The sequence below is a fragment of the Temnothorax nylanderi genome, unplaced genomic scaffold, assembly GCF_030848795.1.
Source record: "Temnothorax nylanderi isolate EJ_2023f unplaced genomic scaffold, tnyl_v1.0 TNYL_tig1191_pilon, whole genome shotgun sequence".
NCBI lineage: Eukaryota > Metazoa > Arthropoda > Insecta > Hymenoptera > Formicidae > Temnothorax > Temnothorax nylanderi.
The window spans coordinates 7,889-31,666 of NW_027250253.1; the positions used below are offsets into that span (position 1 = coordinate 7,889).

The 23,778-nt window shown below is 44.4% G+C and overlaps 1 protein-coding gene and 2 pseudogenes across 1 annotated transcript; 1 reads left to right on the forward strand and 2 right to left on the reverse strand.

Moving 5' to 3' along the window:
- Nucleotides 1–1,915: 1,915 nt before the first annotated feature.
- LOC139786915 (uncharacterized) lies at nt 1,916–7,428 on the reverse strand (annotated as a pseudogene).
- Nucleotides 7,429–7,444: 16 nt separating this feature from the next.
- Nucleotides 7,445–8,839, reverse strand: LOC139786916 (uncharacterized). Its single transcript, XM_071726024.1, has one exon. The coding sequence runs from the start codon at nt 8,837–8,839 to the stop codon at nt 7,445–7,447; it is 1,395 nt and encodes a 464-aa protein (XP_071582125.1).
- Nucleotides 8,840–13,721: 4,882 nt separating this feature from the next.
- Nucleotides 13,722–15,128, forward strand: LOC139786917 (uncharacterized; annotated as a pseudogene).
- Nucleotides 15,129–23,778: the final 8,650 nt, after the last annotated feature.

The window sequence follows — 23,778 nt, forward strand, 5'->3', positions numbered from 1 at the left end:
CTAAATATCAGTCCTCTATTTACCGTTCCTTTCAGATATCTAAATACTCTTTTCACATCTTGCCAGTCTTCTTCTGTAGGCTCTAATTGTTTTCTTGCCAAATAGTTTACTGCAAAAGCTATATCAGGTCTTGTAGCGTTTGCTAAATACATCAAACTTCCAATAGCTTCTCTATAAGGCACTCTTTTGATTTCTTCTTTTTGGATCACATCTTCATTGTTCGATTCTTCTAATCTGCTCTTTTTATTTTTATTGCCTACCTTTCTAGTGACCATAGGAGTACTTTGTGGTTTACATTCCTCCATATGGAACTTTTTCAGCACACTTTCTGTATATCGAGCTTGATGGATACTCATATATTTGTCTTCTTTATTTCTCTCTATTGTAATTCCTAAAAAGCTCTTTGGTTCTCCAAGATCCTTAGTCTCAAATGTTTCATCTAATTTGCCTTTGATTTCCTCTAATTTCTCTAAGTCATTACTTGCGATCAGCATGTCATCCACATAAAGCAGTACTACTACCATTTTTCCTTCTTTCCTCCATGTGAACAGGCATGGCTCATGTAGGTCATTCTCTAATCCAAGTTTCTTAGCCTCTTCTGAGAATCTATTATTCCATCTTTTTGGACTTATTTTCAATCCATACAAAGTTCTATTTAATTTACACACCTTGGTCTTCTTGGTGTTTTCATCCACTTCCACTCCTTCTGGAATTTCCATATATATTTCTTCTTCTTCTTCTAGAACTCCATTTAAAAACGCAGTCTTAACATCTAGCTGGCAAGCGTGTAAGTTATACTTGTTTATTATTGCCAATATAGATCTAACCAGTGACAGTCTTGAAACGGGTGCATATGTCTCTTTTAGATCATACACGTTTCTATCTTTACAACCTCTGATCACAAGTCTTGCTTTGAATCTGGTAGATCCATTTGCCTCTAATTTTCTTTTAAATACCCATTTTGAATCTATTATGTTGGGTCGTTTTCCATCTGATTTCTCTAATGGTCTATCGACAAATTCCCACACTTGATTAGTATACATAGATTCAAGTTCCTCTTTGACTGCAATTTTCCAATTCTCTCTTTCGTTACTTGACATAGCTTCTTCATAAGTGACAGGCTCTCTATTCAACGATGCCACAAGACATTGATGTAATTCATTTTCATACTCTATTGTTTGACACTTATTTGTTTCTACGAAACTATAATTAGCGAAGCTAATATCCTCTATCGGTTTTTGCACCTGATTGTCTCTAATATTCTCTGATAATTCACATTTCCTCTTAGTTTTACTTCTAGTCATTGGAGCGTTACTCTCTCTTTGCACACTCTTTCGTTTTTGTTCATCTAACTGTATTGCTTGTTTTCTTGGTCTACCTCTTTTCCTTTTCTCTAGTATTTCTTGTTTTAACTCTTCTTTCTCTTTATCTTCTACAAATTCTTTCATCCAGTCCTTGTTCATTTCTTTTTCATTTTCGGTTTGACCGTTTTTATATACATCTTTATATGTTATCTTTTCATTGAATCGGACATGTCGAGACTCTATAAACTTTCTCGTACTTGGATGCCATAGTATATACCCAGTATTAGTGTATCCAACTAATATTCCTCTAATTGCTCTTTTATCAAATTTTGATGTGGGCTTTGGTACTTTTGCATACCCAATGCATCCGAATCTCTTAAGCTGTTCTAAGTGACAAGTTGTCTCTAGTGAGAACTTCTTCAATGGAATTTCATACTCTATAGTTTTGTGTGGAGATCTGTTTTACGCATACACAGCAGCGTCAACTGCTAACTCCCACATACTTTTCGGTAATCCTGAGTCGAACATAAATATTCTTATTTTCTCTTGTAATGTTCGATTGAACCTTTCAGCTACTCCGTTATGCTCTGGAGTATACGGTAGCGCAAATATGTTTTTTATCTTTTCTCTTTCCAGTACTTCTCTAAACGCACCTCCCGTGAACTCCTTGCCTTGATCTGACTTTACGTAACACAGTTTTTCTTATTTTTCCTAGTAAATTTCTGGCATGTATGAGGTATTTTTCTAAAGCCTCTCCGGACTCGTCTTTCATCTTTAATGAGTATGCTTTCGCCAGTCTAGAATGATCATCTATAAACACAATAATAAATCTCTTTTGTCCTGGATATGAGGTGGGTTTTATCGGACCCATAATATCCGTGTGTATGACTTGAAGTGGTCTTTGTGCTTTAGTTCTTGTTTCTCTAAATGGCAGTTTTTCCATTTTTGCCATTATACATACCTCACATTCTAATATGGAATCATCTAACTCTACTCTCTCTAATCTTTTATCTATTTTCTGTAATCTTTTTAGATGACTTAGTGATGCATGACCCAGTCTAACATGCCATAACATCGCCTCATTTATTCTTCTTGTTTTCTCTGACTTCTCTATTATTGAACTTTCGCACATTTCTTCTATGTTCTCTAACAATTGTAGATCTTCTAATTTAACCGTTTGATTGAGTTTTGTACTTATCTCATGCTGTACATTTTCATTCACACTTGTGAGTTCCTCATCATTCTTTCTCCCAATCGCAGATCCAACATTTTCATATTTTTTTTATTCTCCCTCCGAAATTGATAACTCATTGTTTTGAATGTTTGTCTGTGATTGTTCAGGAGACTCACAATGTGACACTATCTTTGCTCTGCATCTATATACTGCACATTCTACTCTACTGTTATTCTCTACATTGTTATTTTTAACCTCAAATTGTATTATCCAATTAGGTTTATTATAATTTCTTCTAAAAATTACTTTATTTGTTAGTTTATTATATACTTTAAGCAACTTATCATCTAAATAAATGCTAAAACCGGCCTCTGCTAATTTTCTCAAAGACAATAGATTCTCTGATACATCTCCTGTTGCTATAACATCTGTTAATCTAATCTCTTTCTCTTCTTTTTCTCCCGTTTGCAATAAAAGATCTCCTTTACCGTCTATTACAATATTTGCAAATTCATTTTTATTCGCACATCTGATAATCTGATTTTCACATTTTTCAAAGTTAGACAGAATCACGCTCTTATTAACAATATGATCGGTTGCTCCCGAATCTGCTACAAAATTAATTAATTCTTTTGAATTATCTCTACTCTTTATTAATCTAATCGTACCTGACTCTGATTTATCTTTTTTAGCTGTGGCGGTTATTGTTGCTTTCTTTGCTTGAACCTTGTTGTCTAGTTTAACTATCTTTCCTCTATTATTTACTCTTTTGGTGCTTGTCTGTTCGGCTTTATTCTGCTTATTTCTATTTTTATTAAGTTTTATTTTTATACCTTTTTCCTCTAAATCTTCCAGCCTGTGCTCAGGCGTTTGGACAATCGTCTCCTTTGTGACCTCTAACTTCTTGGCAATAATAACAGAACCAAGCTCCTGTTTCAATGAGCGAACAGTCGTTAGCCATGTGTCCTAACTTATTGCACCGGTAGCACTTTAAAGTTTTTCCGTCTGCTTCTAATTTCGCTCTCTGTACTTTAGTCTCTGGTTTCTCTAATTGCTCTTTCTCTATACTCTTTGTTTTTGCTTCTAACTGCGTAATAAATGATTTTATTTCATCAATATTCATTTCTTTTTGAGTTGTTTGTCTTCTGATCAAATCGGCATTCCTCAGTTCTGGTACATTAAAAGCTACCGCCTAATAGAACGACGATCTGACTTCTTGCTCTGTGAGAGGCACTGCGTCCTCACATGATTCATATTCTCTAACTATGGAGTCAAAGCGTTCGCAAAAATCATTTACTTTTTCATCTTTCTTCATTTTAATCTGATAGAGACGAGCTCTTACAGATGTATGAGTTACATTTATTTCATTCTTCTTATATCCTCTTAATTTCTTTAAAATTTCTGATGGATCTTTTTCATGCAAAATTCTCTTATGATAATTTTCATCTATATGATTAATTATGATATCTCTAACAAAACTTTTTCTTTTAGCAATTTTTAATTCCGAAAGATTTTCTGGACCTTTTATACTTGTATCTATTACATCTAGCAAATCATTGTTCATAAACTCTGATTTTAAATAATCCATCCAAAGATCAAAGTTAGATTTCTGCGTAAGCTTATACTCTCTTCTAATATGTAGTTTCTGATTATTTAATTCAATTTCTATTGCGTTTTTAAATGCTTCTAAATCTCTACTTTTATCTCTAATTTCGGCTGGACAGATTACTTCTTCTACTTTTCTCCTTTTCGGTTCTTTTTGTATTTCACTAACTTTTTCAAAATTATTTTCTTCTAAATTTTGTATATTATCGTTATTTACCTCTAATCGTCTAAGTTTTAGTTTTTCTCTTTCTAAATTAGCCACCGAAACTTGCACCATATTTTCCATCATAGAATTCGCTTGCGCCATCACCCTTTCCAAGGTTTTGAGTGTGGTTTCTAATTTTCCAGTCATCGCCTCATTTCTTGCGATGAGTTTTTCTTGTTGTTCATACAGGAGCTTACTACCAATCGGAAGAATTGGTCTATCCTCTCCCACAAATCTCGGCACTCGAATTTCTTCTATGATTCGGGGCTTCTCTTTTGGTTTTGAGGTTGCCCCTCGTGGCTCTAGCTCTATCTCTTTCTCTTTATCTGTGTAAATATTCAGATTATTATTTTAATTTCATCCTTAAACACTTATATTTACACATTTGCTATCTCTAACCTTCTAATTTTCTTATATTTTACTCTTTGAACAATATTCTCTTACCTTTTTCTTCTATTAATTTTCTCTCTATTACTGTCTCTGTGCTATCATCACTCCCGTAGTCTACCAGGAGATTCTGGTCCTCCTTTACGCCTCCTTCGTCTCGTCTAGCTCTATCAATCTATATCGGGATTTTAAATATCAATCGGACATGAATAATATTCTTTTTCAAAATAAATTCAATATCCAATATATTGATATTATAAAATTTATAATTTTATCGTCGAGATTTTCTCAACAATAAAACTTGTTTATTGCTTACAAGACCATACAGAACGCACTGCAATTCATAATGATCTGAAAGCGAGAAACCACGCGCTTCTGCAGAGCCATCCGCACACGCACACCACTATCCCGTGCGATCTCCAGCACTGCTGAAAAGATCTATAGGATATTGGGTTGATCACGCACGCGCACGGGACTCATACAAATTTACGCGGCCTCCCTAAACAGCAATCGAGTTACACCGCACCGCTAGTCATGCTCGATCACCGACCCGATGCATGTCGATTTTGAAAAGAAATTCCATACACATGCATGTATTGTCACGTCTTTTTCACTCCCGGTCGTACCCGGGGCGTGCGACGGATCAAAAGGGGTCCGGGGAGAGAAGGGTGATGGGCCTCTCCGACAACTCCTCGCACGGCTCGGTAACCCGACGCGAAACTTTAATATTGGGCGCCAGACGCGTAGACACGCGTCCACGAAATACTCCAAATCCGGAAACACAAAACGCAAGGAATCCGGCGTGCGAGAGAGCGGCCAGCTCGACTAATGAGTATGGGCGAGGTTGATAAAAGGGCAGCGCAACATTCGGCGGGGTGACGCGTAAATCATACTCACATAGTTAATGAATTGAGAAAACAAGGTTTATTGTAACGAGTCGTGTAATTGTTGAACAAAAGAAGAATGCAATTATGAAAGGCAGACATTAATTGTATAATTAATAAGAAAAAGGAAGATGAGAATATCAAACTCAGACCTTAGATAAATTGTTCCGATTGTAAATGAACGCAGTTAGATAGCGTAGCATGAAAGATTTTAGTCTCGAACTTGGATAAGATACAGTAACGGAACAGATTAAATCATACGTTAATTCACAGCAGACGCGAGGGATGCGTCGTGATCCAGAAAATTAAACTTACAACTAACATAGAATATCGGCAAAACGACACAGCCGAATATGACCTAACCGGGATAAACGCGAAATCATAGTATCAATAACACGAAGTATCGCGAAAGTGTCGTAGGCCACGCTCGGAGTGCGTGAACGCCACGTCCAAAACCGCACAAGAATTCTGTCGCCAAAGTATTCTACTCTAATGCAAAAGTAGGAATACTGTGTGCCTACGGCCCCGGGAGCTCCGAGGGGGGAGCGGGGCGGGGAGGGACTCGAGGGCGGCGAGCGCGTCGGGACATGTTGTTTATCAAATATTGATAAACATATCGTTGACAAGGGGTACCGCCGAGGGGGGGGGGGTAGGTGTCCACGTTCTTTGCCGAGGGGGTCCGCGGGGGGGAGTAGGTGTTCGCGTTCTAGGGCGAGGGGGTCCGCGGGGGGGGGGGGGTAGGTGTCCGCGTTCTAGGGCGAGGGGGTCCGCGGGGGAGGGGGTTCGCGTTTTCGGCGCGGGGTATTACTAACGGGCGCCGTTCGGCTGCTGAAATTTTATCGGCGACTATGAACAAAACAGCGAGTTAGACACTTGTCTCTGCAATGATCTCACCCTTGTAGAACATGCGAGCCGCCATTCGGTTACGGCGTCTCACACTACAAAAGCGAGCACCGATGGTCCGACGACGGTTTAAAAATAAAATAGCCGAGGTAAACAATTGATAAAATTTGTCACCCATGACGATTTAACCGTTGCGGAGTCCTCTTCATGTTTTTTCTAGAAAGAGCCGCTGCCGATTACGATTTAACCGTCGCGGCGGTATTCGGTTATGGCGCGGCATATTACGAAAAGCGAGCGCCGATGTCCGGCTGCTGGAATGTATAAACAAAATATGTCTAACGACAATTATACAAACGCATAGCATCCATTGTCGCCAGGATGATTATGGATCCACATCTTGCGGATCAGTCTTCGGCTAGTTTTCGCAACGCGAACATTTATACTCGGGGGTGAAGTTTTTTTTGTGCCGAGTATTCAATACAAAGGAATATTTTTCATGATAAAGGAAATGACAATTTCGATATGGATGTAGACGAGGATCGCGCGTTAACGGACGACAGTGATTATTTCAGTGATGAAGATGACGATCATGAAAAAGTCATCGATAGAATAGTGATGCGTCGGAAAATCGTTGCACTAAATTTACGTACGAAACGTTGCGTAGTAGATAAGTTTATTGTATATCCCCGTAGGGTTTACAAGGCGTTTTTGTGAGGAACGTACCCAAACCTCTTACACAAACTCCCCTTCGCGCCCTGGCCTTATGCGACCTTACAATTTGCCTAAATTCCCTTTCCCTCCCCCTCTTCCTTCCCCCCTCTGTTTGTCTTCCTCCACTTCCTCCGGTTCTACGTCCGTCTGCTTCCATCCTTCCTGTCTCGGCTCCTCCCTGTCCTCGTCCGGATCCCTCAGAAGCTCCTCCGCCTTCACCTACAGCCCTTCCGCATATTGCTCTCCTCTCCTTTATTCTACTTTCCTCTCCCTCCTTCTTCCCTTGTCTGTCTCTTCCTTCTCCCTTTCTCTCATCCCCTAATCCTTCTCCTTACTCCTCCGACTCCCCTTTCCCTTCCATTCTTTCCCTCTCTATTTTCATCATCCATTCCTCTCCTCCCCCTTCCTCACCCAAAACCCAACTCACCGCTTCCTGCCAACTTCCTCCTCCTGATTTCCACCTTCTACATTCCTCCCACACATGCTCCCACGTTTCTTCTTTATATTCACACATCCTACATTTCTTCCTCTCTTCCCCCTCCCAGTACCTGCTATCTCTCATCTCACTCCCTAACCTAAACCTCGCCACCCTTCTCCATCTGCTCTCTCCCCATCCCTTTTTCAGATATCCTGGGATACCCTCTCCCTTTATTACCTTGTACCACCTATTATAATCCGATTTCTCGATCTTCTCCCATCTCTCTTTCCTTTGCGTCTCCTTGTCTCCTCCAACTAGCTTGCGGTGCCAACCGTCTCCCTCTTCTCTCAACCTTTCAAGCTCTTTTAACCCCACTCCTCTTTCTTCAAAGAACTCTTCTCTCTCCCGTTCCCAGCTCGATCCTGCTCTCCCTTCCTTCTCCCTTCCCTTCAGCTCCTCCCAACATAACCTCGCCAGCTCACTTCCTTTTCCCTCCTCTAACTTCTTCTCGAATCTCCATGCGCTTATTCCCGCCCTCCCTCTTAGTTTCTCCTTTTGGAGCTCCTCTCTAACTACGTACCACGGCGTTTTTCCATCTACTCCCAAGACCCATCTGATATACCTTTCCTCCAACCTTTCCATTCCTTCCCTCTCTCTCCATCCCCATATTTCTGCTCCATACTCCATAACCGTCCACACCAGTCTATCAAACAGCCACATTCTTTTTCCCCAGTCTTTCCCAAATCTTCTCTTCCCTATCCCCCAAACCTTCCCCATCACCGCTTCCGCCTTCTTGATCTTTTCTCTTACCTGTGCCCCCTGCCCTCCGTTTCTTTGGAACACATATCCTAAATACCGAAATTCCTTTACTTCTCCTATTTCTTTTCTTTCCCATCTCCATCTTCTCTTACAGTCCCTTCCTCCTCCTTTCTTAAACCTCATTATTTTAGTTTTTTCCACATTCAGCTCCAACCTCTTCCTACCTAGATATCCCTCTAATTTTTCAAGCATACTCCTCATTTGATCCTCATCCTCTGCAATTAACACTACGTCATCGGCATACGCCAACGTATATATCCTCTTACCTCCTAGCATTATCCCTCCCCATTTAACTCTGCCCATTTCCTCCTCCATATCTGCTAACATTATGTTGAAAAGTAACGGACTCAGCGGACACCCCTGTCTTAACCCCCTCCCCGTCCAGAACTCTTCCCCTATTTCGTTTCCCACCCTCACCCTACTTTTCGTCTCCCTCAGAATCTCCTCCGTTCTCCTCACCAGCCCTTCCCTTATTCCTCTTTCTCTCATTGCTTTTATTAATACCCCTCTATCTACCGAGTCAAACGCCGCCTTAAAATCCACAAAACATGCTATCAGTTTTCCCCCTTTCTTCTCCAACTTTCTGTTCACCAGGTAATTCAACACATAAATGTTATCTATTGTTCCCATTCCCCTTCTGAAACCAGTTTGGTTTTGCGGTACTATTCCCTTCCCCTCTAGCTCCTCTTTTAACCTCTCTGCCAAAATTGCTGTATACACCTTATACAGCGACGACATTATTGTTACCCCTCTATACTCCTCCACCCTTTTTCCTTCCCCTTTCTTTACAATTGGTGCGATTATTCCCTCCTTCCAGTTTTCCGGCCATTCTCCTCCCTTCCAGATCCTGTTAATGAATCTCCACGCCCAAATCTCCAACTCCTTCCCCCCGCGCTCCCATACCTCACTTGGTATCCCATCCCGTCCCATTGCCTTTCCATCCTTTAACTTCCTCATTACCCTCTTCATTTCTCCCAAACTTATCTCCCCCTCCTCCTCTCCCTTTTTTCCCTCCCTCACCTCTTCCTTCCCCATCCTCACCCTTCCCTCCACTCCTCCTAGCAATTTCATAAAGTGCTCTTTCCATTCTCCCTCCTCTATTCCTTCCTCAATTCCCCTCCTTTTTCTTCTCTCTTTATTTACTATCTCCCAAACCTCCGACTCTCTCCTTGCCTCCTCCGCTTTTCTCTCCCATCTCCAATTCTCTTCTTCCTTCTTCCTCTTACATAGCTCCTTAAACTCCTTCCTTTTTTCCTTGAATGCCCTGTCTTCTCCTCTTTCCTTTCTCCATTCCCTCAATTTCTTTCTCGCTTCTTTCTTCGCTTCTCCACATTCCTTATCCCACCATCCCACCTTCTCCTTCTTGCTCCCCTTCAACTCCTCCTCTACCCCTTTTAACGCCTCTACTATTCTTGATTCCATTACCTCCCATTCTCTATTTAATTCTTCCCCCCTTTCCTCCACTTTCCCTATTTTTTCCATGAAAACCTTTACTCCTTCCTCGTTCCAGACCCCCCTGCTTCTTTTCTTCCACCCTCTTCCACTGTCTCTCTCAACACTCCCCCTTCTTAACACCACTTCCAGGGATGGTGATCCGAGTCCACTCTATCCCCCACCGTCATGCTCACGACCCTCTCTCTCACTTCTCCTTCTCCTATTACGTAGTCAATTACCGTTGCTCCTCTTCCTCCTGTGAAAGTGAATTCCCCCTCCTCGTCTCCTCTCATGCTCCCATTGAATATTTCCCATCCTCTCTCCTCTATGGTCCTCACCAAAAGTCTCCCCTCTCTATCCGTCTTCTTATCCTTCGATTTTCTTCCCCCCATTATCTCCCCTCCACTACCCTGCTCTTCTTCTTCCACACCTCCTCCTTCTCCTCCAGTCCTCGCATTAAAATCTCCCCCAATTATCGTATACCTTCCTTCCTCTTTCCTATCCATTATTTGTCCTAACTCCTGCATAATCCCTTCCATTTCCTCCTTTTTTGCATACACCCCTACAATTCTCCAACTCTCCCCACCTATCCTTACCTTTCCAACTACCAGTCCCTCCCTACTTATTTCAATTTCAGTTCCCTTCTCTTTTAGACCTTTTCTCATCCCCATTAACATCCCTCCCATCGCTCTCCCTTTTTTATTCTTCCTCTTCGCCCATTGCACTCCCCAATCGTACCCTTTTGGCAGCCTACCCCTTACTCTTTCCCAACCCTTTTCTCCTATCCACGTCTCCATCAAAACTATCACATCTTCCTTCTTCAGCCCCTCCCAGAATTCCTTATCTTTATTTTCCAAACCTGCTATATTCCAGAATACTACCCTCCAATCCGTTCTTCTCCCCCCTTCCTCGTCCCATCTGACCTCTGTCTCTTTATCTTTCGACACATTGTGTACTCTCCTTCCCTCCTCTCTCTCTCCCCTCTCTTCCTCCTCCTTTTCCTCCTCTCCCACTCCTTTCTCCACTTCCTCTCTCTTCTCCTTCCCTTTTTCTACTTCTCTCCCCTCTGTCCTATCCGATCCTTCTCCCTCTTCTATTCCCCCTGCTTTTGTCCTTCATCTCTCTTGCCTTCTTCCTCTTTCCCTTGTCCTGCCTCCCAACACCTCCCTCTGCTATCTCTGAGTACGTCTCTTACCTCATCCCACATCCACCACTCCCCCTCTATCCATACCTTTCCCTGCCCTATCCGCACTCTTTTTCCCTCTCCTCTCGCCTTCCATGCAATTTGATTTACCCTCCATTTTATCCTCCTTTCTTCCCATGTTAAATCTTCCTCTATCCAAATACTTCCATCTCTCAATTTCCACTTATTTCTTATTATTCTTGCCTTCTCCTCCTCACTTCCTACTCTTACCACTGCCATACCTCCCTTCTCTCTTCTTCCAGCATCTATTTTTCTAATTTCCTCTATCTTAGCCTCCACTCCTATCTTTTTCATCACCTCCTCTATCCCCCCCTTTATTCCTCCCTCCTTCTCTTTTACTCCTTTAATCACAATGTTTCTCTTTTTTTCTCCCCTCTCCTTCATTTCACACCTCCTTTCCAGCCTTTCTACCCTTTCCTTCCAATCAGACTCCTCCCTCCCCTCCCCCCTTCTCAGTCCTGCGCTTCCTTCTGCACCTTTTCCTCCTTCTTGCCCTCCCTCCTTATACTCCATTCTCATCCCTTCCAGTTTTCTTTCCAAATCGTCAATTCTCTTCTTAAATTCCTCTCTCTCCGCGCTCCACTTCTCCTCTCGCACTCTTAACTCGTTCCTTATCTTCTCTACTTCCCTTCCTTGCTCCTTAAAGCCCTCCCTTAACTCTTCTCTCATGCTCCTAAAACCCTCTCTCAATTCGTTAATTATCCCCCTTAAATCTTTCTCATCTACCTCCGTTTCCGCTTTAGGCGACCTTGCCGTCATATTGCTTCTCTTGAAAGCTCCATCCTTATCTTCCCCCCACTCTTATCTAAATCCTCTCTCTTCCTTTTCCAAAACTCTTCTAAGGTTCCCGTGCTCCCCGTGCTCCCTGTACTCCCCCTTCTGGATCTATCCTTTTCTTTTACTTTATCTATCGCTTTCTTTATCTCCGTTCCGCTTTCTTTCTCTTCGCTCATCTCTACCTCCTCAATGTCTCACTTCTCCCTCTACCCGTGCTATACTTTATGCTCTGCCACGCACAACCGCACGTACCTCCGTTCGCCTGCCGAGTCGCCCTTCTACACCGTCTCTTGTTCTCGCCCTACCCAGCGCTCCGCACGCGTCTCGGCTCACCTATCGCGTCGCCCCTCTACACCAACTATCGTTCGTGCCGTACGCTTTGTCTGAGCCCTGTCACTTTTCCTCCTTATACTCCCTTTTTCCACTCCTCCACCACTCTCCCCTCTCTCCTCCACGCTCACTCACCTTTACTCCTCCCTTCTCGCACACTCTCGCCTTCCTCAGCTTTCTCTGACTCTCCTTAATCTTCCCTTTAAACTCGCACACTCTCACACGCTATCCACTCACTTGTCCCGGAAACGGCACGTTGCGTAATATATTTTTATTATTCAACGGGTGGTGCACTTGCACTATGTGTTCCGTGCATGATTGTTCTATCGGACCTTGGCGATTACATGTACGCTCGCCGAAAACACTACGTTGAGTTACGCGGAATGATGCATACCCGGTGTTGTTCAAGATGTCATGAAGCATTGTATATGATATTTCCGTGTAATATGTGCCCGATTTGCACGCGAGATGGACAATAATTTCGAGGCAATAATGGATGTAGATTCATCCGATGAAGATCGTCCATTGTCACCGAACAGCGCTTACAACAGCGATAAAGACGATAACCGTAGAGAAGTTATGAAAAAAATAGTGTCGCGTCCCGAATTTTTAGCGTTGGATAGACATACGAAGTGTTGCGCAATTTATTTTTATTTTAGATACGGTTCAGATAAACTGTGTTATTCGTGTATGATCGCTGTACCAGACACTGGTGAGCACATACGTGAATATCGAGAGCATGTAACCGAACCGTACAACGTAATAAATGGTCGATTTTGCGGAGATTGTCACACTCCATTGTACCAAATATTACCGTGCAACATGTGTCCGATTTGCATAAAGTGATAAAAAACATTATCGCGAGTGGGACATATATATAACGTGCGCAACATGGTGTGGATAATTGAAGAGAACTCTGTAGAGTCTCCAAAATCTGTGGATGTTTTAACAATGGAAGATATTACAACAGATGTCGCCGAAGGTTTGCGTAAAGAAGATCAAGGAGTGAAATTGACGGATGTGCAACGAATATCACCGGTACAGTTTCTTCGCGATCGCGAACTAGGTATACGCGGAACCGGTCACCGCATCGCTAGACAAAGAGTCGTTATCGATACCTCGAATTCTCCTTATGATTGGAGATCTAACGTGAAACGAAAAGTGTATCGACGGCTGCGGGACGAGTGCGTTAGCGAGGAAAAATCACGTGCAGCTCGCCGTGCTGACGTTGTGCCGTATTATATTAAACCTATTGTTGACTATCGCTATTGGGCGTCTAAAATTTTTGAAAAGCTCGACGATTGTGAAGCAACATACATTAAGATTCATACAGGTATTGGAAAATACGTCGAATTGGTGGTGATGAACAATTCGGTACGTATGTATATGTACCCTGGCCGTCTCGATAATCCTAATCATCTATTAATGCTTCAAAGAACCGATGAACGTGACTGTGATGATATTGATAATTGGGAACTTAATCACTTTAATGTCCTCTACTTCAATCCTGTAAATTTTATGTTTATGCACTTTGAAATTCAACGTTGCAAACGATATTGTTCAGCGTGTGATCGAGTCACGTGCAAGTGCTCCATTGAAGAATGTGACGTGATCTAAAAAAAAAACATGGAACATCTCGATAAAACGGAACGCGACCTGTTGGAAGGATCCGACCAAATCGCTACCTTGGGCGAATATTTTGCATGGACACAGCGATGCGAGGAGTTTATCGAGCGGCTCGAAGAAGACTGTCGTTCCAAGCGTCCGCGGCTCTCAATCCGCGAAACAGGCAATCCGGGAAACAGACAATCTTTAGTGGCAAGAATCGCGCGACTCGAAGGTGCGAAGACCCTATTACAGAGACGGTTCGTACATATCGGTGGTGAGTACGCGGCGGGTACTAGTAGTGACGATAACGCGGAAAGACTCGTTTGGCGAGAGATCGATACCGCGTTCAAAAGCCGTGTATTGACCGGTGCGGTGATAAATATCAATCACATCGAACCGCAAAAATTTCTCGAAGATGCTGAAGTCATCGTGCTCGATCATGTGCGGAACGTCATGCAAAGACACGCAAGTGTAAAGATAAACACTGTGTTCAACGGCGAGTTTGTGACGGGTGACAAACGTGCGAACAAAGTGTCAACACGAGAAACTGCGAATTCTTTCGTTCGTCCGATCGGTCCGATCTGCGCAAGTGGTACAAGCGACACGTTATCGAGCCTACTTTATCGTCCCTAGAAGAGTTTCAGGAACGCGATAGCGGGTGGGCGTTATCGCGTATACTCAATTTGACAGTGAACGTGAACAAGTACAATCCTTTGCGCGCGGGATGTTACATCAAATTACCGCAACAAATTAAATTGAAGGGAGCGGTGATCAACGTGCAATCGATGGACAATGCATGCTTCGCGTGGTCGGTGGTGGCTGCTCTACATCCAGCCGAAAGACATTCGGAACGGGAATCTTCGTATCCTCATTATACAACAGTATTAAATTTACGAGACATTGAGTTTCCAGTGACGTTGAGTCAAATTAAAAACTTCGAACGATTCAACGACGTGTCGATCAACGTATATACTGTCGAGGGGGAGAAGACGCCGAACGTTCTCCCGATACGACTCACCGACTGGAAGATGAGCAAACACGTAAATCTGCTGTACGTGCAGGACCCGCGAAACGACAACGTGGGGCATTTCGCGTGGATCAAGAATCTATCGCGTCTTGTTAGCTCGCAATTGAGCACGCACCGTGGTCGGAAATACTTTTGCGATCGGTGAGTACTTATACTCTTTTTTAATAAAATTATAAAATATTTTATTTAATAATTTACAATATTTGTTTTTTTTGCAGATGTTTGCACTATTTCTACACGAGCGAGAAATTGGAAGCGCACACCGTCGACTGTCAGAAGATAAACAACTGCGCAATCCGACTACCGAGCGAGGACGACAAGTAGCTGAGTTTCAAGAATCACAGCAGGAAAGAGCGGCTTCCATATGTCGTGTACGCCGACCTGGAATGTACCCTTGAGAAGACGGAAGCGGATCCGACAACGACCACGTTCAGGTTTCAACATCATCGGGTATGTAGTATAGGATACTACGTGCGGTGCTCGTACGACGACTCGTTATCTGCGTATCGATTTCGCCGCGATAAGGATTGCGTCGCGTGGTTTGCCGAGGAACTGAAAGGATTGGCGCATCGCGTAAAGGCTATCTTGTCCGAGAATGTTCGCATGGTAGATCTAACGCGAGACGAGTGGGAGATATTTCGCAGCGCGGCGCAATGTCACATTTGCGAAAAACCGTTCGCGCCAGACGACGTGCGAGTACGCGATCATTGCCACTTGACCGGTCGATATAGAGGTCCCGCACATTCGAACTGCAATCTGAATTATAAAGATTCGCATTACATCCCCGTAATTTTCCACAATTTATCGGGCTACGACGCGCATTTCATTATCACGGAGATAGCTGCCGCGTTCAAAGGCTCGGTCGATGTACTACCGATAACAAAAGAAAAGTACATCTCATTCACGAAGCACGTAAAAGATACAGCCGACAGATCAGATTCGCGAAGCGACATAAAATTAAGATTCATCGATTCGTATAAATTTTTGAGTAGCAGCCTCGATAAATTAGCATCTTTTCTATGCAAAGATAAGTTAAAAACTGTACGTTCTCAATTTTCACAATTATCAACCGACGATTTCGAATTATTGACGCGAAAAGGTGTCTTTCCATACGAATACGTGGACAGCATCGAAAAGTTGGAGGACACGTGTTTACCGCCGCGCGATTCATTTTACAGTTCCTTGACCGGTGACACTGTATCCGAGAGCGATTACGCGCACGCCGCGAACGTCTGGCAGCGATTCTCCGTTCGAATCCTGGGCGAATACAGCGATCTATACCTGAAAACCGATGTCTTGCTGTTGGCCGACGTGTTTGAAAATTTCCGCGACAGCTGTATCGCGAGTTATGGACTCGATCCGGCGTTACTACTACACTTTGCCAGGTTTCACGTGGGACGCCATGTTGAAACATACGTGTATCAATTTCAAACTGCTCACCGACATTGACATGGTCATGTTCATCGAACGCGGTATACGTGGTGGTCTGAGTCAATGTTCAAACAGATACGCGCAAGCTAATAACAAGTACATGCAATATTACGATCCATTGAAACCGTCGTCGTTTCTAATGTACTTCGATGTAAACAACTTGTACGGCTGGGCGATGTGTCAACCACTGCCCTACGCAGATTTTCGATGGGTCGAAGACGTTTCAAATTTCGAGTTTAACGCGATCGCATTGGATTCGCCCATGGGTTATATTCTCGAGGTTGATCTCGAGTATCCGGAGAATAAACACGACGCGCACGCCGACCTACCGTTCTGTCCGACGCGCGATAAACCGCCCGGCAAACAGCAGGAAAAACTTCTCGCCACGCTGTATGATAAGAAGCGTTACGTCATACACTACCGCAACCTACAGCAGTGCACGCACCATGGCCTTCGCGTCACAAAAATACATCGCGTATTGCAATTCGCTCAATCTGCGTGGCTCCGCACTTACATCGAACTCAATACAAAATTTAGAACACTGGCAAAAAATGAGTTCGAGAAAAATTTATATAAATTGATAAATGACGCGGTTTTCGGGAAAACGATGGAGAACGTTCGCAATCACGTCGATGTAAAATTATTAACAAAGTGGGAGGGTAGATACGGCGCGGAGGCACTGATCTTGAAACCAAATTTTCATAGCAGGAGCGTTTTTTCGGAAAATCTGATAGCCGTTGAACTGCGAAAACTCGAAGTTAAATTCGACAAACCTATTTACGTCGGCATGTGCATTCTCGACGTATCAAAAGTCTGTTTGTATGAATTTCATCACGAGTACATGTTTCCCCTGTATGGCGACAAGTGTAAAGTCACGTACACCGATACTGACAGTCTGATTTATCACATCGAGTGCGACGATGTGTACGAAAATGTGAAACGCGATATCGCTAGATTCGACACTAGCGATTACGCGGTAGATAACGCGTACGGTATCCCACTCGCCAATAAAAAAGTTCCGGGCTTGATGAAGGACGAGAATAACGGCGCGATCATGACCGAATTCGTCGGACTCAGGGCGAAGATGTACGCGTTGAGGGTGGATGGTAAAAAAGATTGTAAAAAAGCGAAAGGTGTTAAGAACAACGTCGTAGCGCGTACTATAACGTTCGACGATTACACGAGGTGTCTGCGAGACGAAATTGAAATGACCCGATCGCAGTCCTGTATACGATCGAAAAAGCACGAAGTGTACACCGTGTCCGAAACAAAAATCGCTCTGAGTCCATACGACGATAAGCGATACATTATACCCGATTCGACCGATACGTTACCGTGGGGACATTATAAAATACCTTTGTAACGTATGTATGCATGTATGTAATAGTATAACGTATGTAATAGTATAACGTATGCAGTAGTATATGTATGTAATAGTATAACGTATGCAGTAGTATATGTATGTAACGTAATATATAATGTAGTAGTATAACGTATGCAGTAGTATATGCATGTAACGTAATATATAATGTAGTAGTATGTCATATAACGTATGAATGTATGAATGTAGTATAACGTATTGTGAGTATTATATTACAGTATTGGAAAGAATATTAATAAAGATATTGCACATGTGTATATTTCATATTTTTACGTATTTTATATTTCATATTTCAAACACTTTACATGTATTACATATTTTTTTATGTTAAGAATAAAATACAGTTTGCACGAATTAAATAACATTGTCCTTGTGTATCCATGAATTGTGCGATCCATCGAATCCCAGCCATTTAACGTAAACCTCGTCGCCCCTCTTGCGCAGTACTTTCTCCACGAGATACACGTCCGGATAAGTCTTGCGATGCAACTCGTGCTCGTAGAACGCTCCAGTGACGGATTTTCCACGATAGTCCTCGAGTAGATAGGTTACGGGATTGGTACGCTGCACTTTAACGATCTTAAACACCTCGGTGGTCCAATTCGCCGTGTAACTCTTTTCGAAAATTGTTTTGTATTTGCTAACGCGCACCGAGTCACCCGCTTTGAATTTTGCCGGACCCGCGATCTTTATCGCGCTGTATACGGTAGCCAAGAGTCTTTAGGCGATCGCGGGGGTAACGTCGACGGGCCGCATGCCGATGGTTCGATGCTTGCGCGCGTTGTAATCCGACACGAGTCGCGGCAAGGCGTCGACCCACTTGTAATTTTCGTTGAGCGTAAACATCTTCCACATGTCGTTCTTTAACGTACAATTGAATCGCTCGACGACCGACGCCTTCAACACCGAATACGTGGAATAATGATTGATGTCGTGTTTTCTCACGAGACGTTGCACATCGGTGTTGTAAAATTCCTTCCCCATATCGGTTTGTAGGTTACTGGGGCACCTCCCGCTGTGTCGAATTATCTCTGCGATAGCGTCGGCTGTCTCGCTGCCGCCTTTACCCTTGAGCGGCACGGCCCACGCGTACTTGCTCAACACATCGATGACGGTGAGTATGTAGTGGTAGCCTCCGTTGAAACGTGAGTACGGACGCATCTCAACGATGTCAGCCTGCCACAGGTCATCGTACCCTCGCACTATGACGCGTCTGCGGGGAAAATTTCTTCTCGCCGGAGCGTGCAGTTCTTCGACGAGTCGTTGCTTCTCGATACTTTTACACACATCGATCGATTTTAACTGTCTCATGTTTCGTTGTCGCCGTTTCTGCTTCTAGTGCATCGTTCGTAGCAGTTTCTGAACAGTTCGTAACCGCTTCTCAACAGTTCGTAACCGCTTCTGAGCCATTCGTGAATCGTTCGTTGCTGTTCGTCGTCGTCAGTTAACCGTTGTTTGTCACTCATCGTCGTCGTCGACGTTCTTTAGCCGTTTGTAGCCTTTCCTGTCACTGCGTAGTTCGCAGCTGTTTCTGAATCGCTCGTAATCGTTTCTGAGTTGTTTTTGAATCGTTCGATAACCGTCCGACAACCGTTCTTGAACCGTTAGACAGCCGTCCGACAACCGTTCTCGAATCGTTCGTTGCTGTTCGTCGCCGTCGTCAATTAACCGTTGCTTCTCTTTACTCGTCGCCTTTCGATAGTCGTTTCTGCTGAACCGTTTCTTCATCGTTCATTAGCCGTTTCCAATCTAACAATGTTCGTACGCCGAAGCGCGTTTACCGCAGTCTGTAACGCTCGCACGTCCTTCTCGAACGAGGTAAGCTTCTCGTCTGACTCTTTTCGTTGATCTGTCAAATTTTTAACGCACCGATCCACGTATAGTTTGTTAACCGCGTCACCGTCAGTCTCAGGTTGCGCTACGCGACGAATCTTGCGCGACCTTGCGTCAAAGTCCGTGGCGCTGCGACACAGAGCGTTATTGCGCACGAAATTTCTCATTAATCCGCTCCACCGATGGTACGAAATGGAGTTTGTCGCGTCTCCGCTGTGCTCGAACAATCCAAATTTGTTGATCGGCATTTCGACGCTGATTGAACGGATCGCTGTCGCGCCGTTTAATTTATAATAAGCCCGGCTTCGCGAAGTCCCTCGATGATCGACATGATCTCGTTGTCGTGGGCATTGTTGCCAGCTTGACGCGAAGCGTCGAGCAATCGCAGACGATCCACCAGCTCGTTGGGATCGTCCCAGTGCACGTAGTCGATCTTATTGTCGTTTAGCGTCATTGCGCGAGGCATGGATAATCCCTTTCCGGATTTTTTCTTCTTGGATTCGATCGATATCAACGGTGAGATTACCCATAGATACTTGTATCCCCTGTTACCCTTTACTCGCTCGCGAGGATCGTGCTTGTATTTATGAGCACTCGTCGCCAACAGTATGCTTCTGTACTTTTGCCTATCGGCCTCCGTGTAGAGCTTATCATCGAGTATTTTTTTGAAGATTAACTCGTAAATACCGGGTGTACCGGCGTATCGTACGTCGCCGATATGAATGTTATACGCTTTGTCCACGTAAAAACGTTTATTACCGAGCATCATTTCATTCTTGCCGAGATAAACGCCGTACACGTCGTCTATCGTTGGATTGGCGCCCAAAACAGACGCGATGTAAACTCGGCTCAGTGGACCGAAGTGATCTTCCAACGTTTCTATAAACAATTCTCGCCCCTCCGATGTTTGCAACTGCTTTTGAACGGTCGTTCCGATCGAGCCATCCGTGGTTTCGAAAACATTCTCGTTTTCGAGAAATTCGGGAATATCCACGTTTGCCGCTAATTCGGGACTTGTATGTTGCACGGTTCGCGTCGGTGTAGAGGTTATCGGTGTAGAAGTTACCGGTAGTACTTTCGATCGTTTCGATTGATTAGATTTAGGCGGTGTCGATGACAGATCCGACCAGGAGTATAGTCGTTCCCTTTTTTCTCTCTTCGGTGTAGCATTCTCCTCCTCCTCCTCCCCGCCAGCGACGCTTTCCGGCTCCTCCTTCTTCACCGCGGTCAAGCTCGAGTTGTCGACGATCTTTTTCAGCGGCCTGATGAGAGGTTTAAAGTGCGTATCCATCTCAATGCCCTTCTTGATCTTACCGGTCTTCAAAACGCGAAATTTCTTGCGAATCGAATCACTTGTTTTCGCAATATCTTTCACGATCTTCTCGCGTTCGCGAATATTCTCGCTCCCTTCGATCGCAGCCATCGCGGGAAAACAAAGCAGAGTATCGATCTCTCTCTCTGTAACGCTAACGTTTCGCCTCCGACGAGGTATCGGCAACGACTGATCGCTTTTACGGTATCGCGAACACGTTAAATCCTTTTCTGTATCGGCCGTTCGAAAGCGCGCTGTCCTTGTCTATCACCGCGAATCCGTACTTTTGTTGCCAACACTCGTGACACAACGAGCAAAATTCATCGTACGGCATGTCGGTATTCACGTGATCGTTGTACACGTGTTTCAAATTGGTACCGTCCTGCTTGAACAGGATCAGCAGATTCGCGTTGTCGCGTATCAGATGTTTAGGTATTCTCGCGTACGTCTGACAGAGATAGAAAGAGTCGACGCTCGAGTGCCTGCCCATTGAGAAATACTCTCTTACAGCGTCTTGCTTATCGCATGCCACGTCATCGAAGACGAAGATCGAGTTTGGACGCGCGTCGCTCGGTGGAATGACGTCACTGTTATTGGAGAACGTAAAGTAGCCGATTTCGTCGATCGATGTCAATAAATTCTCCAGATATCGATATTTCGGCTGTTGCTGCGATTTCGAGTACACGTACACGTTTTCGAAACGTACACCGTGCGGACTTTCCAGCAAGCTAATCAGAACGTTGGTTTTACCGCAATTCGAGGGGCCGCAAATGATCGCGCGTATAGTAGCCGGCAGCAGCGTACCGTGCCTACGCTTCTCCGCGTTGCCTCCCATCGGCCGTGATCTGTCGTCGCAATTCGTCACGCGAATCGCCAACGGTTGTCGCACGAATCTCATTTTTTCCACACTGTTGACTTTCTGGTTGACTCGAACGCCTATTTATAGGCGAGCGGAACCGCGAATGGCTCAGTAGCAAAAACGTTCGTCCTACTGTCGAGACCTTCCGATATTCGCGACTTGAGCGCCGAACAGCTGCAATTTGTGTCGAAAGCCGTTCTGCTGCAAACGTGCGGCAATCACGTTCACTACGTGTGGGACAAGCTTCCGGAACATATAAAGGCGGATTTGGAGGTTCAGACATATCGTCGCTGTTACGAACATTACAATCAACCGTGGCAGCGAACGCACGTCGACGGTCCCGCGCCATTGATAAAAGATTGCGGCGAATGTCAATGAAAAAAATTGGTGGAGGCCTGTTAAATCGCGCGATAAACGCACTTCCGTTCGAATTACACATTCCCATCTATCAATTTTGCGGTCCGGAAACTCGTTTACAAGAACGATTGGTGAGAGGCGATCAAGGTATTAATCCATTGGACGCGGCGCGCGTATTGCCGATTCTACCGTTGTTGGGAGTTCTCGGTTCTCTGGCCGGCGGAGCGGCGGGAGTCGTAAAGGCCGTGAACGATAACAAAGCCGCGCGGCGTCAGCTGGAAGAGATGCAACGTCACAATCACGCCGTGGAAGGTCGCGGACTTTATCTCGCTCCGTACAAATATGGACGAGGGCTGTATCTCGGCCCGCACAAACGCGGGCGAGGAGTAGCGTCGAAAATAAAAAAAAACGTCAAAAAGACATTAAATATGCCCGCGGGTATTACGACTAATGTACAATTTAATCGACTGGCAAAGCGTATGCGCGTACCGTTTTTCAGAGGTGTCTTCATGCGTGATTCGTTACCGATCGACGGTGTACGTCGAAACGAGAGCGGTATCGTGAATTTGGACAATGCAGCGGGTCCCGGTACTCATTGGGTAGCGTACGCAAAGAGGGAAGATCGAGTCATATATTTCGACAGTTTCGGCAATCTTCGACCGCCGAAAGAATTGGTGCGATATTTCGGGCCGAGCGTAACGAAGATTGAGTACAATTGCACGTCTTATCAGCGACACGATCAGAGCATCTGTGGACAATTATGCTTGCAATTTCTCCGGACGATTGACGCTAATTTAAAGCCTGACGGTGCGCCGTGGTGACTCAGTATTCGTTAACGGTTTCCGCCGACATGTCTATAACGTTCACGTTGACCGGGAAGAGCAGCATCCTCGCGGAGCACTATTTTCCCGCCGTGGATCTGAGCAACGGTGACTACGAGCTCGGTCTAACGTGTTTCGAGACTTATCACACGATTCCGAACGTGAATTCTTCGAACAATAAATTTTATTTCGACGAGGATGACACGGAAATTACGATTCCCGAGGGATCGTACGAGATACGAGCCATACATGAGTTTTTGAAACGCGAAATTTCGCGGAAACGCCCGCGACGCGTAATTCGTTCCAACGATGATCGTACGTCGGTCGCGAATATCGCCCGAGAGGCGACCGCTCGCGCGAACGGCTACGAAGACGAGGTCGCGGAATACCCGATAGTGCTCCGTGCAAATTACAATACGATGAAGAGCGAGATCAAGTGCGCTTTTAGAGTGAACTTTAACAAACCGAACAACGTTGGATCGCTGCTGGGATTCTCGTCGAAGCGTATATTGCAGCCGGGACAGTGGTACGAATCGGACGCGTCGATTAATATTATCAACGTAAACATTATCCGCGTGGAGTGTAACGTGACCGCGGGTGCGTACAGCAACGGCAAACGTGTTCACACGATACACGAATTTTCACCGAGCGTACCACCGGGATATAAGATATCGGAAACGCCGGCGCAGATCATTTACCTGCCGATCATCGCGCGAAGCGTTTCGGATCTAACGATACGCGTCACGGATTAAGACGGACAATTGCTCGATTTTCGAGGAGAAGAGATCACCGTCAGATTACACGTACGACGGCGACAGCGATAACGCGCGACGTGTGAGATGCTCGTGTTGAACGACTCGGAGCACGCGACAGATAAGAATATCTTTACGACTGCGACGATCGACGATATCGTCAAATCGACATTCGGTGGCGTTAAAAAAGAAACGAGAAAGAAGCTCAACGCATCGAACGTTAAATTTTTACAATCTCTGGGATTCGCGGTACGAAACATCTGAAAGCTGACTGTGAACGATGACTGAAATTCTTAACATCG